Raw genomic sequence first — 14624 nt, forward strand, 5'->3', positions numbered from 1 at the left:
TTTGTGGTTGTGCTGCAGAGATGGTTGTCCTTCTGGAAGGTTCTCCCATCTCCACAGATGAACTCTGGAGCTCTGTCAGAGTGACCAATGGGTTCCCAGTCACCTCCCTGACCCAGGCCCTTCTACCCAGATTTGGCCAGGCGGCCAGATCTAGGAAGAGAGCAGGGGTTTCAAACTTCTTCCATTTAAGAATGATGGAGAGCACTGTATTCTTGAGGACTGTCAATGCTGCAGAAATGTGTTGGTACCCTTCCCAAAAACTGACACAATCAACAATGTGAGCTCTACGGACAATTCCTTCAACCTCATGACTTGGTTTTTGCTGTGACATGCACTGTCAACTGTGGGACCTTATATAGACAGGTGTGTGCCTTTCCAAATCATGTCCAATCAATTGAATTTACCACAGGTGGCCTCCAATCAAGTTGTAGGAACATCAAGGATGATCAATGGAAACAGGATGCACCTGAGCTCAATTTCATAGCAAAAGGTCTGAATACTTATGTATTTCTGTATTTCTGTATATATTTTTTTTTAAATGAATTTGCTAACATTTCTAAAAACCTGTTTTCGCTTTGTCATTATGGTGTATTGTGTGTAGATTGCTGAGGATTTTAAAAATAATAAATTTTAGGATAAGGCTGTAAAAGAACATTTGGAGAAAGGTCAAGGGGTCTGAATCCTTTCCGAAAGCACTGTATGCTATTGTCAACAGCAGTCATTCAGATGCCCTGACAAAAGCCTAAATTACAACAATTAGCTATGGGAGCTGGTGCATAGGTTAGGATGCATCCACAGAGTAATCCACAGAGTACCATGTATTCTCTATCAGAGTAGGTCAAAGGAAACAATTATGCTAGGACTAGGCTGGGCCAATTCTTACTGGTTTCTCAGGGTAAAGAGGCTAACAGGAAAGATGAATTATTCTTCTGAATTAAGCATCCAGTCCACAGGTGGGAAAAGCCTCAAATGGTACAGAATGCAACTCCAACAAAACCACCACAACTCATGATTGATTCTTGCTCTGAAGGATCAAAACACAGTTAAAAAAACAACTACAACAACTTGCACTGTCAATCAATATCAAAAGTCAATCATTTGAAATGTGCTACTCTGAAATAATGACAAAAGTAACATCTAGGGTATACATGACTAGGTAACTAATATATACACAGTACTAAGGATGGGAACATGCATAATGCTGGCGTAGACTAAAATCCTCAATAACTCCCATGGGACGGTTTGGTCACACTCAGTGAGCCCCATAGACAGTAGGTGATCTCACCTGCATGTCCCGGTGGGTGATGAAGCCTTTGTCCTCGATGTCACAGATCTGGAAGAAGTCCTGGGTCTTTTCCAGCATGGTGCTGTGTCCTGTAGATCTCTCGTTGCCTCCAGCCTCACAGTCCTTCCAGTCACACTCGGCCGGGATCTGGTCCCAGTCTCTGTGCCGAGGAGCACTCCTGGATCTCACTTTGGGGGTACTGGTGAAAGCTGCCATGGCGTGTGTGGTGTGGCTCCTCTCGCTCCCTCTCCCCCTACTCCTTCACATGGGTCAGGTGTAGTCAGGTCTAGACAGGGGTTGAGAAAAGAGACCCAGAGTAGAGACGCAGGTTCAGGCTGCAGCACAGAGGCTCTCAGCAGCGATGTCACCGCTTGTCATCTCTTAGCAACCGCCTCTTTAATTAGTCGATGAAGCCCAGGCTCTGAGCGAGAGAGAAAAGGTAAAATGGATCCCTTCAAAATAACCCCGTCTCTGAATGATGGAGTGTGACATGTCAGACTATGGTCTTTCTTCACATAGCATTTTATGTTGTTCATTTTGTGGTGATAACCTAGGTCTTAATACAATATAATGACTTGTAGTCTAATACCGCAGCCAACTAAAAAAAAAAACGTACAGTACAACAAGCCTAGAAGGAGCGATGCAAAATTCATAGCTCACAAGCAAGGAGAGAGTTAGCCTGCTTTGAACACATCAACAAAGAACGGTGCTAAAGAGAAGTGCCCATAAACAGTTTAGACAAACAGATCCAATTTAGGCAGACTACTGGGACAAAGAGGAGCACCGAGTGTGTAACTAGATATTAGGCCCATCTTCGAAAAACCCACAAAGTAAAATTCACAGAGCAGATGTCAGAAGTCCCAAGTTCGAACTTAGTTCCCTCCCCCTATCAGTGGGAAGTAGCATGTTCTCTATCAGAGTAGTTCAAAGGAAACTATGCTAGCACTAGGCTGGGCCGATTCTTACTGGTTTCTCAGGGTAAAGAGGCTAACAGGAAAGAGACATTATTTTGAATTAAGCATCCAGTCCACAGGGGCAAAAGCCTCAAATGGTACAGAATCCTACAATTCTTACAACACAGTATCATGCAATGCATCAACATAGGAGACTGTTGACCTCTCAATCCAACAAGGTTGACTGTGTTGTGCGTCCACAAAAGACCACAGTACTACTGTTCTCTAGGTACGGCACACATTGTGGCCACAGCACGCACGAGTGAATGGATTAATGATCGGCGACAAGTTGAGAGCCGGAGGAGTACTTTGGCCTGTCTGGAAGGGCCGTGCATGGAAATATTGACTGGTAAAGGCACACGACGGTTAGGTCTATATGGGCTCCTGTGTGCACTGGTATGGAAGACTGCCTTAAAGGGGCTGACCCCCTCCTGTAGGCTGCAGGCTGAGTCACTGCAGGGCAGGCAGAGAACAGACAGCGCACCGCCACACATACACACACTTCAGACTGTCTGCAGCTGGAATACATGTGCTCACTATTCCTCCTCATGCTCCAACTAGCTTAATGTCTGATGCTCCACATCAACATTTTTGGATGGTTATTTTGTTGACAAAAAAAAACTGCTCACTCCAAAGTAAGACAAAACTTTGTAGCCTAAACCTTGAAAGCCGAACCGGAAGATTCTGAACACTATTAAATATAGAATATGAAATACTTTTTTATTGTGCATTGCTCTGAAGTTGACACTTTTCTTTTGCACAGGACCAGTAATCCTATCATTTTTAATCGCGTGACAACACGACTATCATGAATAGACATGCTCAGTTTATGATCTCGACCGAGAATCTCATCATCCTGGATGCATCTCGACCCACAGGGATCAGACAATATTTGACACGGAAGTTGAAAACTTGAGATCTTATGTAGTGGTCTCATAACAATCCACATGGCATGATGACACGTCGCCAACTCAAACACATAGGCTATTTACAATGCAATGAATGACAAATAGTACACCCTCTTGAATAGAATAAGAGACCGTGCATCTTAGCTAGGAGTCTATGACCTACAATGTAGGCTAATGAGAGAAGTAGAACAGAGTAGAATATGCCTTGTGCAGTTTCCATAACAATTGAATTTCAAACAGTCTAAGCTAAATGTTGCTGTAAGCTATTGGCTTGTTTCAATGGTCAACTTAGGAAAATAACCTGCTGTACTACTTTGCATACAGTTAGCTAACTTATCTTCCAAGTTGCTGCATCAAACCAGAAGTAATTCAGGGAGGCAACATAGGGCCTTCAATGTATGACATTATTTGATTAAGCGAGATACTAAAATAGACAACACTAAATCAATATAGGAAGAAAAAACTGTGTAAAGTCAGACATTCATTAAAGTAAAAAAAAAACAACAACAACAATGCACTAAGTTCAACAGAAAATTGTGGTTGCCTACAAATAGGCTGCCTATGAAAGTGACTCACCCCCGGAGCAGAACTGTTACTGGGCTACCTCTGAAGCGCTCAGACTCTGTGCTGCCAGTCTCACTACTCTACATCCTTTATTTGAACTACACTGCTCAAAAAAATAAAGGGAACACTTAAACAACACAATGTAACTCCCAAGTCAATCACACTTCTGTGAAATCAAACTGTTTACTTAGGAAGCAACACTGATTGACAATAAATTTCACATGCTGTTGTGCAAATGGAATAGACAACAGGTGGAAATTATACGCAATTAGCAAGACACCCCCAATAAAGGAGTGACTCTGCAGGTGGTGACCACAGACCACTTCTCAGTTCCTATGCTTCCTGGCTGATGTTTTGGTCACTTTTGAATGCTGTGGTGGTGCTTTCACTCTAGTGGTAGCATGAGACGGTGTCTACAACCCACACAAGTGGCTCAGGTAGTGCAGCTCATCCAGGATGGCACATCAATGAGAGCTGTGGCAAGAAGGTTTGCTGTGTCTGTCAGCGTAGTATCCAGAGCATGGAGGCGCTACCAGGAGACAGGCCAGTACATCAGGAGACGTGGAGGAGGCCGTAGGAGGGCAACAACCCAGTAGCAGGACCGCTACCTCCACCTTTGTGCAAGGAGGAGCAGGAGGAGCACTGCCAGAGCCCTGCAAAATGACCTCCAGCAGGCCACAAATGTGCATGTGTCTGCTCAAACAGTCAGAAACAGACTCCATGAGGGTGGTATGAGGGCCCGATGTCTACAGGTGGGGGTTGTGCTTACAGCCCAACACCGTGCAGGACGTTTGGCATTTGCCAGAGAACACCAAGATTGGAAAATTCGCCACTGGCGCCCTGTGCTCTTCACAGATGAAAGCAGGTTCACACTGAGCACATGTGACAGACGTGACAGAGTCTGTAGACGCCGTGGAGAACGTTCTGCTACATGCAACATTCTCCAGCATGACCGGTTTGACGGTGGGTCAGTCATGGTGTGGGGTGGCATTTCTTTGGGGGGCCGCACAGCCCTCCATGTGCTCGCCAGAGGTAGCCTGACTGCCGTTAGGTACCGAGATGAGATACTCAGACCCCTTGTGAGACCATATGCTGGTGCGGTTGGCCCTGGGTTCCTCCTAATGCAAGACAATGCTAGACCTCATGTGGCTGGAGTGTGTCAGCAGTTCCTGCAAGAGGAAGGCATTGATGCTATGGACTGGCCCGTTCCCCAGACCTGAATCCAATTGAGCACATCTGGGACATCATGTCTCGCTCCATCCACCAACGCCACGTTGCACCACAGACTGTCCAGGAATTGGCGGATGCTTTAGTCCAGGTCTGGGAGGAGATCCCTCAGTAGACCATCCGCCACCTCATCAGGAGCATGCCCAGGCGTTGTAGGGAGGTCATACAGGCACGTGGAGGCCACACACACTACTGAGCCTCATTTTGACTTTTTAAGGACATTACATCAAAGTTGGATCAGCCTGTAGTGTGGTTTTCCACTATAATTTTGAGTGTGACTCCAAATCCAGACCTCCATGGGTTGATAAATTTGATTTCCATTGATCCTTTTTGTGTGATTTTGTTGTCACCACATTCAACTATGTAAAGAAAAAAGTATTTAATACGAATATTTCATTCATTCAGATCTAGGATGTTTTAATTTAAATGTTCCCTTAATTTTTTTGAGCAGTGTATGGACAAGAGCCATTTGCCCTAAAAGAATACAACTTATCCTGGGTGTGCTGGTCCACCAGCAGGTCAAAGTCATACTGGAGCTTATGACCACAGGTAAAGTTATTGAAGAGTACCTGAATGAACAGTCGGCAACCCCTTTTGACCACTTCACTAGGTTAAGCCTAATCCGCAAGTGTTTGGATGTTGAAGTGCAACAAAATAGCAAGAGGGAGCCAACCAACCTTTACAAGCGAAAAAAAAGTTACGAAGCAAACTTTTTTGTAAGACAATTACTGGATTGTGGAAACAGGATAAATGTGTAAATATGATGTATCAGCCTCCAGTATTTATGCTGCAGTAGTTTATGTGTCGGGGGGCTAGGGTCAGTTTGTTATATCTGGAGTACTTCTCCTGTCCTATTCGGTATCCTGTGTGAATCTAAGTGTGCATTCTCTAATTCTCTCCTTCTCTCTTTCTCTCTCTCTCTCTCGGAGGACCTGAGCCCTAGGACCATGCCCCAGGAATACCTGACATGATGACTCCTTGCTGTCCCCAGTCCACCTGACCGTGCTGCTGCTCCAGTTTAAACTGTTCTGCGTTATTATTATTGGACCATGCTGGTCATTTATGAACATTTGAACATCTTGGCCATGTTCTGTTATAATCTCCACCCGGCACAGCCAGAAGAGGACTGGCCACCCCACATAGCCTGGTTCCTCTCTTGGTTTCTTCCTAGGTTTTGGCCTTTCTAGGGAGTTTTTCCTAGCCACCATGCTTCTACACCTGCATTGCTTGCTGTTTGGGGTTTTAGGCTGGGTTTCTGTACAGCACTTTGAGATATCAGCTGATGTACGAAGGGCTATATAAATAAATTTGATTTGATTCATTATTTCGCCTCCTACCACCCCAATTCATCCATCAAAGTTTGAAAAGTGCAGAATGGGTATATTGTCATTTGACAATTACTTTTCACTATGACATAAGTAACTAGGTCAATGTGTGGTAACTAAACCACTTCCTTTCTTGATATGTGATCTAATCTTTGTTCTTGGGACTGTACAAACAAACGCTGGCCTGCCTATAAGGCCGTGTCAGTCAGTGGTTTCAGCACATCCGACCTGGTCATAGGTTTTTCAAGTTTACCCAGTCAGATAACTGGCAATTGAAAGTCACTTCCTGGTTCTCAGTTTAACCATCATGGATAGTGAAAAATTATACAATTCCAATGTGGTGTAGTGCAATTGTCTAACAGGTCTGCAATGTAATATTGTGATGCAATGGCAAACCAGTGTTGCAGGTCATCATAAAAGTAATGACTGGATGAAAAATGTGGTTCTGATCTGCATTTTTTAAAGATGTAGTAGACTAACCTTTTTAGTGAACTTTAGTGATAACCCATTCCTGTACAAAATCAATCAACAATATCCTGGCTGGCACAGTGCCCAGCACACCCTATGAGACAGATGCCAAAATCACTGAATATTAAGTTTACTTATTTGACCTCTAACAGGTCATCAAACCAGAAGCGTGTTCATTACGCCGATTTTGTTCGGGCAAATGATTACGCCTAGACCCCACCGCATGTGAACTTCCAGTTCACAACATGTAAAAAATATATTTTTAATTATGCCACTTTTAAAACAACTGGGAACTCGGAAATCTCGACTTCCTACTTGGATGTCGAAATAAATGAACTCCGACTGTGAAAAATATTTTGAACGGTCATCCAACTCGGAATTGCAAGTCGGGAAACTCTGGCATCTTTCTAGTTACGACTTTCCGAACTGAAGATCACTGACGTAATAAATTGGCCTTTTTGTTGTTGTTGTTTAAGTTATCAGTTGTATTGAAAGCACCAACAATAAATCTAATTGAGTGATCCTTCTCAAACTGTTAACGTTACCCGCCACTTGAACCAGAATCTATGAGGAGAACGTATCCCGTAAACCCAGATTCTGGTTCCCCCGTCACTGCAGATAGTTGTCCAGTCCAACTAGCTAGCTAAAGTAGGCTACTTTCTAAAATAGTAAGCGAAAGTAAAGTAATACATTACCATGTGTTACTGGAAGGCACTAAAGACAGTCAAACGTGTCTCTGTCACAACTTCAACAAGCTGCATTTCCTCTGTTTACAACATAACTGGAGGAATTTCACAGACCTGCCTGCGGGGAGGGACTCCAAGTCGATTCGCGTCTGTAGATATAGGGTAATTCCATGGCAACAATGTGACTCGGATTATTTAAATTGAAATGTTATTTCAAACTAAAAAAAAATAAATAATTGCAGTTAAACGAACCACATCTATGCACAATGACTACTTTTAACAATTTCCACTGAACATTTGTACAAAAAAACTTTACTTTAAGAACAATGCTGATGCAAAGTAACAGTGAGTGTTCGTGCCATCATTCTGTTACCAAAATGTATCTGCACTGTTATTCAAGGTTATGTGTTGTAAACTTTTCAGTGGAAAGTAGGGTTTGTTTTTATGTCCAATAAAGCAATTTTTTAATCTCAATATCAAATAATTTCTGGGTAACAATTACATACCTTCCTGTGATTGTTTTAAATTAAAATGGTCAAAAAGCCCCCCCCCAAAAAAAGTTTCTTAGCAAAGAGCAATTTATCAAGCAAGAATTTTGCTAGGACTGTTTGGGAGTGGACTGAGTGGGGAGAGGAAAACTGAAAACTAGCTGTAATTGGCAGAGTGGTTTAGAACTCTTTCTTATTGGTCTATTCTAATTCACAAGGCTTGCCAAAACTCCATCACACCATAACAGGCTCAAATTTCAGGTGTTCGTTTCAAACAGCTCTTTATTATAATTTTCACAATTTCAGTATTATTCCAACCTCAGTGTAATATATATATATATATATATATTAAAGGCCCAGTGCAGTCCAGTTAAACTTTGCAATCATTGGTTTTTGTTTGACACATTTTAAAGTGAAAAATCTGAGTCTCAATGTCACCCTCATGGAATTGAACATGGAATTGAACATGGAATTGCCCTATAGTAAACTTTATAAGTGCCATATTTGACTACCTGGTTTTTCAGGTGGGATTATCTGTCTAGAACAGGAATGCCACTCTTTTCCCACATCCTGAGCAAAACAGGTGATTTATCTAATTGCATTCTGAACAGAAGATCATGATTAGTTGATTATTCATGATTAGTTGATTATTAGTGTCCGGTGTGTTAGCCCGGGGCCTGGGAAAAGCGAGACACCAGTGAAGCCCCTAAGGACTGGAGCTGCCCATCCCTGGTCCCAAACAAATCCGGTGCAGCAGCTGGACTTTCTCAAATCATATTATGCATATATATGCAGTGTACACTATCCAGAGAAGAAGAAGAAGAAATGAATGAAAATGTGTTTTTTGACATCATAATCAGACCATGACCTCCATGATCTGTATGCCTCAAATTTGCAGCTGAATCCCATTCACAGCTGGCAACTAATTACAGAGGCTGATTAATTAACAGAGCGCTATGACAACCCTGACACTTTTCCTCTTCAAAGCCATAGATACCTTTGAAATGCTTATTGACATGGGCAATAATTTATGCTCACTTACTCTTCTCCCCAGACGAGACAAGCATTATAAATGAAATGGTCACTATGTTGATGAATAAAACAATAATAAGTTGTTGTATAGACATTTAGGCCTACTCCATCTCCAAATAAGGAGAACATTCAATAACCCGAACATTCTTGGAAAGAGTTTCCTGGCTTTTGTCCATTCGACAAAAGCTTATGTCCTCTTGGCTTGCAATGATGCTCCATATGAGATGCTGATGCTTATATTAAGATGCCAACAAGTTGTGCCAAATGAAACAACACCTCAAATTGATGGAACTTAATCAATGTATAGACATTGGTCTAGTAGTGAGAACATGACAGAATAGCGAACTAAGATACTCATAATGAACAAGGTGGGTTGTAATGTCACACTCAATGTGTTTTTGTTATTTTTTTACAGAATGTTACAGTATTTGTATGGTGACTGTACTCAGCAGATCAGAGGTATGAGTTGTAATGCCGGCAATGTTCAGATGAGGGCATTAGAGGAGCATGTACAGTACCATACAGCCTGTATAAAATGTATGTACACTAGAGCTTTCGAGAATTAAGTACAGAACAGTATGGTAAAGGCCTTTGTGAATAGGAAACAGAGACGTTATGCATCTTTGATTCGAGGCATTGTTTTTTGAAAACTGAGGTTTGTGCCGAGCATCTGGAAACTGCATTCGTTTTTAATGTGGAAGAACATATATTCATCAAAACAGAATTATACCCTCTTAAGTTAACTGGACCAAGTCTTTCATAGCCTTTAGTGAGAATTCATTTGTATTTGAGAGAATCAAAGACCAATAAATCAGAGTAGATAATGGTTTCATGGTTCATGATGGCTATGAAACTGTATCTATAGACATTTCTAAATAGGTCAAACTTGGCATTCAGTAGCAGTATTACTTGCAGGCAATTAGCCAGGCTTGGCAACTGTATATACTCTGACAAAATAACTCATTTAATTTACAGTAACACTGGCATGTATCCATAAACAACTTTTGATTACATTTGAACTTTTGACGGTTGATCGTTATTTAAAATGTGAATGTTCATCAACTTGCCAAAAGTGCTGTTTTATATGTGGCTGTTTCACAGATATAATCCAATAAATGCTGCATGGATTAGTCTTGTGCCGGTGGGGTCTCCACTTCAGGCAAGCAGCCTGATGCTATAAAAATGTGTCTGCTCCATCTCACAGCAGCCAAGCAGGTGTAAAAATACTCTCTCCAGCCATGTCTGTCACTGGACTAGACTAGGCCTCCAGAATGTTCCACATATTTTGTGATGATTAAGGCCCCAGAGAGCTTTGAACATCTTCTGAAATGTTGTTGAGTCTGGTGCTGCTGACAGATACAGGTGGGATTCCAAATTAGATTCTAAAGCCAGATGCATGTAAGGAGTTTTGAACCAAAAATATTGCCATTGCAAGAAAGTACACAGACAACTATTTTAGGATGCACAGCACTGATGAAGGTTGTGATGGTGACTGCACTAGAAGCTAGGCTACAGGTCTCCTCTATATCTTGCTTACACAATTGATGGCTGTGAAGAGCACCAGTTTCCACTGTCTTCCAAGGGCTCAAGGTTTACAGCTTTGACTCATCCAGCCCTAACACTTCGGGAGGAACTCAGGAGACTGAAGAGAGGAACGGGAAGCTCTAGAAGTCATCTGAAGCTTACCAAAGAAAGGCACTACTAGACCCCTGGGAGCCATCTCACTGAGTGGAGAGGAAAAGCAGACCGCAGGAAGAGAGTGACAACGCTGCCAGGTCAGGGTCACACCGCACGGGTGTAAAGGGCGTGGAAGGACTGACATCCCACTTGGAGTCTCCCTCTGTCTCGCTGAGAATGAGAGGGGCAGTGGCCAGGGTCTTAGGACCAACCATGGTATCCCTGTTTCCGGAGAGGATACAGGAGAAGAGCCCACTTCTCTTTCAATCTGCTACATCACAAAAGAGAAAGACAACAATATAAACAATGTGTAAAGAGCAACCCATGCCTAATTGTTTTAGTGTACCACTGCAGTCTCTGCACTGCGAATAAATAGTCTGGTCATGAAAGGCTAGTCATGGCTCACATCAACTCCATCATTCGGGAAACCCTAGACCCACTTCAATTCGCATACCGCCCCAACTACCCTATGTACAGCTTACGGTCGGGTGCAGAGCAGTTGCCATACCAGGCGGTGATGCAACCAGTCAGGATGCTCTCGATGGTGCAGCTGTAGAACTTTTTGAGGATCTGGAGACTCTTGCCAAATCTTTTCAGTCTCTTGAGGGGGAAAAGGTGTTGTCATGCCACTTTCTTGGTGTGTTTGGACCATGATAGTTTGTTGATAATGTGGACACCAAGGAACTTGAAACTCTCGACCCGCTCCACTACAGCCCTGGTACTGTAGCTACTAACGCACCTACTCATTCAAGGGTTTTTCTTTATTTAAACTTATTTTCTACATTGTAGAATAATAGTGAAGACATCAAAACTATCAAAACTGTCAATGTGTTTATGAAATATTTGAAATATGAGGAATCATTTGCTTGTTACCACCCCTAGGTGGCAATCTTTAGCAGTGATAATCATGGTGGCAGAATTTTCCGTTGAGCACCTGACAATGGCTTCCATGCCCTAACTCTGACGTTACCCTGCAAGAGTGTCATTTTTATTTTCTTGCATTTATAGTTGAGCAAAATGTTTGACTTAAAGTGAATTAAATAAATATATTAAGTGAATAAATCTACACTAAACAAAATGCAACAAGTTATAGTTCATGTAAGGAAATGAGTCAATTGAAATAAATTCATTACTCCTAAAATATGGATTTCACATGACTGGGAATACAGATATGCATCTGTTGGTCAAATATACCTTCACAAAATGTCACGCCCTGATCTGTTACTCCTGTTCTTGTGCTTGTCTCCACCCCCCTCCAGGTGTCGCCGATCTTCCCCATTATCCCCTGGGTACCTATACCTGTTTTCCGTCTGTCTGTTTGTCAAGTCAACCAGTGGTTTGTCTCAGCTCCTGCTTTTCCCCAGTCTCTCTTTTTCCTCGCCCTCCTGGTTTTAACCCTTGCCTGCCCTGTCTCTGAGCCTGCCTTGCCCCACCTCTGAATTACCGATCTCTGCCTAACCTGAGCCTGCCTGCCGTCCTGTACTTTTGCCCCACTACTCTGGATTATCGACCCCTGCCTGCCTTGAGCTGTCGTTTGCCTGCCCCTGTTGCTGTAATAAACATTGTTACTTCGACATAGTCTGAATATGGCTCTTACCTTCAAACCTGATTTAAAAAAGGTAGGGGCGTAGATCAGAAAACCAGTCAGTATCTGGTGTGACCACCTTTTGCCTCATGCAGAGTGACACATCTCCTTCACGTAGAGTTGATCATGCTGTTGACTGTGGCCTGTGGAATGTTGTCCAACTCCAGATTTTTATCGTTTTACTTCTGACTTGTGTGATTAACCATGTGACAATGATTTTGACAAAGGAAAATGTTATTGAAATTAACCTGTTCCACAAAAATGCACATCTAAAATGTTTTTATTAATAATACCTGGCACACAGATCGGTAGAAATGGTAGGATAAATTGTATGCTTCCCCATACTTGAAACTCATGAACCACCTATGGCTTTTAAATATAACACCATCAAAAAATATGTGAACGCGCTTGAGGTCCCTTGAGAAAACGTGCCTGCCTATGGAAATCAAAGGCCCGTCCCACTGATTAGTTCTGGTGCCTGCCCTGCGTAGATGTTGTAGACCCTCCACAAGCCAGCACCACTTTGGCACTCAACGAACAGGCAGTATTTCTGGTGGGCGGAGACTGTAATGTAGAGAGACTTAAAGCCGTTCTACCTCACTTTTACCAATACGTCACAGGTTCATTATGTGTGCTGAAACTTTGATTCTACCCACAGAAATACATACGAGGCCCTCCCTCGTCCTCACTTTGGCGAATCTGACCATGACTCTATTTTCTCCTGCTTCCTGTTCACTTCAATACGGAAGTGGTCTGATGAAGCAGACACAAGGCTACAAGACTGTTTTGCTAGTACAGACTGGGATATGTTCTGGGTTTCATCCGAATGCATTGAGGAGTTTACCACAGTCACAGGCTTCATCAATAAGTACGTAGACTACGTTGTTCCCATTGTGACTATATGAACGTATCCAAACCATAGATTACAAACACTCTCCGCACTAGACTAAAGGCTAGAGCTACCACTTACAAGGAGCAGGGAGCGGACATGGACGCATACAAGAAAGCCAGCTACAACCGACAAGACTTCAAACATGCAAAAGGACAATATAGGAGAAAGGTGTAATCCTATTACACCAGCTCCAATGCTTGACATATGTGGCAGGGCTTGCAGACAATAATGGATTACAATGGTAAACCCAGCCGTGAGATGCCCAGTGATGCAGAACTCCCAAACAAGCTAAATGCCTTTTATGCTCTCTTCGAGGAATACAACACTGAGTCTTGTGTGAAAGTCCCTGTTGTGTAGCCCTTTACAGGTTGAAAATTGCAGATTTGGACACTAAGCGCCTACATTGGAACGCCGTGGCTGTACAGTAACATGCTATACATGACGCTAGAGCTCTGGTGAGGCCTGTCCCCTCCAAGCTCATTGCCAAGTTTGGGACCCTGGGACTGAACACATCCATCTGCAACTGGATCCTGGACTTCCTGACTGGCCGGCCCCAGGTGGTGATGGTAGGCAACACCTCTGCCACGCTGACCCTCAACACGGGGGCCTCTCAGGGGTGTGTGCTTGGCCCCCTCCTGTACTCCCTCTTCATCCATGACTGCGTGGCCATGCACGACTCCAACACCATCATCAAGTTTGCTGTCGACCCGACGGTGGTAGGCCTGATTACTAACAGTGATGAGACAGCCTACAGGGAGGAGGTCAGAGACTTAGCAGTGTGGTGCCAAGACAACAGCTGATCTTGGACTACAGGAGAAGAAGGGGAGAGCACACCCCCCCATCTAAATCGACCGGGGATGCAGTGGAGCTGGTCGAGAGCTTCAAGTTCCTTGGCATCCACATCACTAAGGACATAGTTCACACACACCCGCAGTCTTGAAAAGGGCATGACAGTTTCTCTTACGCCTCAGGAGGCTGAAAAGATTTGACATGGGTCCTCAGATCCTCAAAAAGTTATAGAACTGCACCATCCAGAGCATATTGACTGGCTGCATTACTGCTGGGTATGGCGAATTCACCACCCTGCACTCCAGAGGGTGGTGTGGACAGCCCAGTACATCATTGGGGCTGAGCTCCCTGCCATCCAGGACCCCTATATGGCAAAATGCTAGACTCCAGCCACCCACGCCATAGACTGTTCACTCTACTATCGTCTGGAGCATCGGCTCTCGGACCAACAGGCTCCAAGACAGCTTCTACTCCCAAGCCATAAAATTGGTAAATAGCCATAAGACTGCTAAATAGTTAATTAAATGGTTACCCGGACTATCTGCACTGACCCTATCTTGCATTGACTTTACGCACACTCACAAGACTATATACAGTATACACTCTATATACACACACACACACACACACACACACACACACACACACACACATTCAGATACACCACACACATAACGCACAAGCGCATATCATAGCTATACATTGACCTGGTACTGGTACTCTCTGTATTTAGCTCCACATTGAT

At 43.3% G+C, this 14624-nt stretch overlaps 1 protein-coding gene across 3 annotated transcripts in view; it reads right to left on the minus strand.

Annotated features, from left to right (window-relative positions):
* Positions 1 to 7569, minus strand: part of LOC139407230 (calcium release activated channel regulator 2Aa) — a 29331-nt gene extending 21762 nt beyond the window's left edge. For 2 of the 3 annotated variants that reach the window (XR_011634078.1, XM_071150823.1), the window contains exons 1-2: positions 7426 to 7560; positions 1286 to 1571 (exon numbers count right to left, since the gene is read on the minus strand). Coding sequence is in view for 2 of the 3 variants with exons in the window: in XM_071150823.1 (XP_071006924.1) it covers positions 1286 to 1501 (216 nt within the window). In the remaining variant the exon portion in view is untranslated. Of the gene's footprint in view, positions 1 to 1285; positions 1572 to 7425 lie in introns of all 3 variants that reach the window. The other variant, XM_071150832.1, reaches the window with a different exon arrangement.
* Between the last annotated feature and the right edge of the window lie 7055 nt (positions 7570 to 14624).

Source organism: Oncorhynchus clarkii, chromosome 1 (assembly GCF_045791955.1).
Source record: "Oncorhynchus clarkii lewisi isolate Uvic-CL-2024 chromosome 1, UVic_Ocla_1.0, whole genome shotgun sequence".
Classification (NCBI taxonomy): Eukaryota; Metazoa; Chordata; class Actinopteri; order Salmoniformes; family Salmonidae; genus Oncorhynchus; species Oncorhynchus clarkii.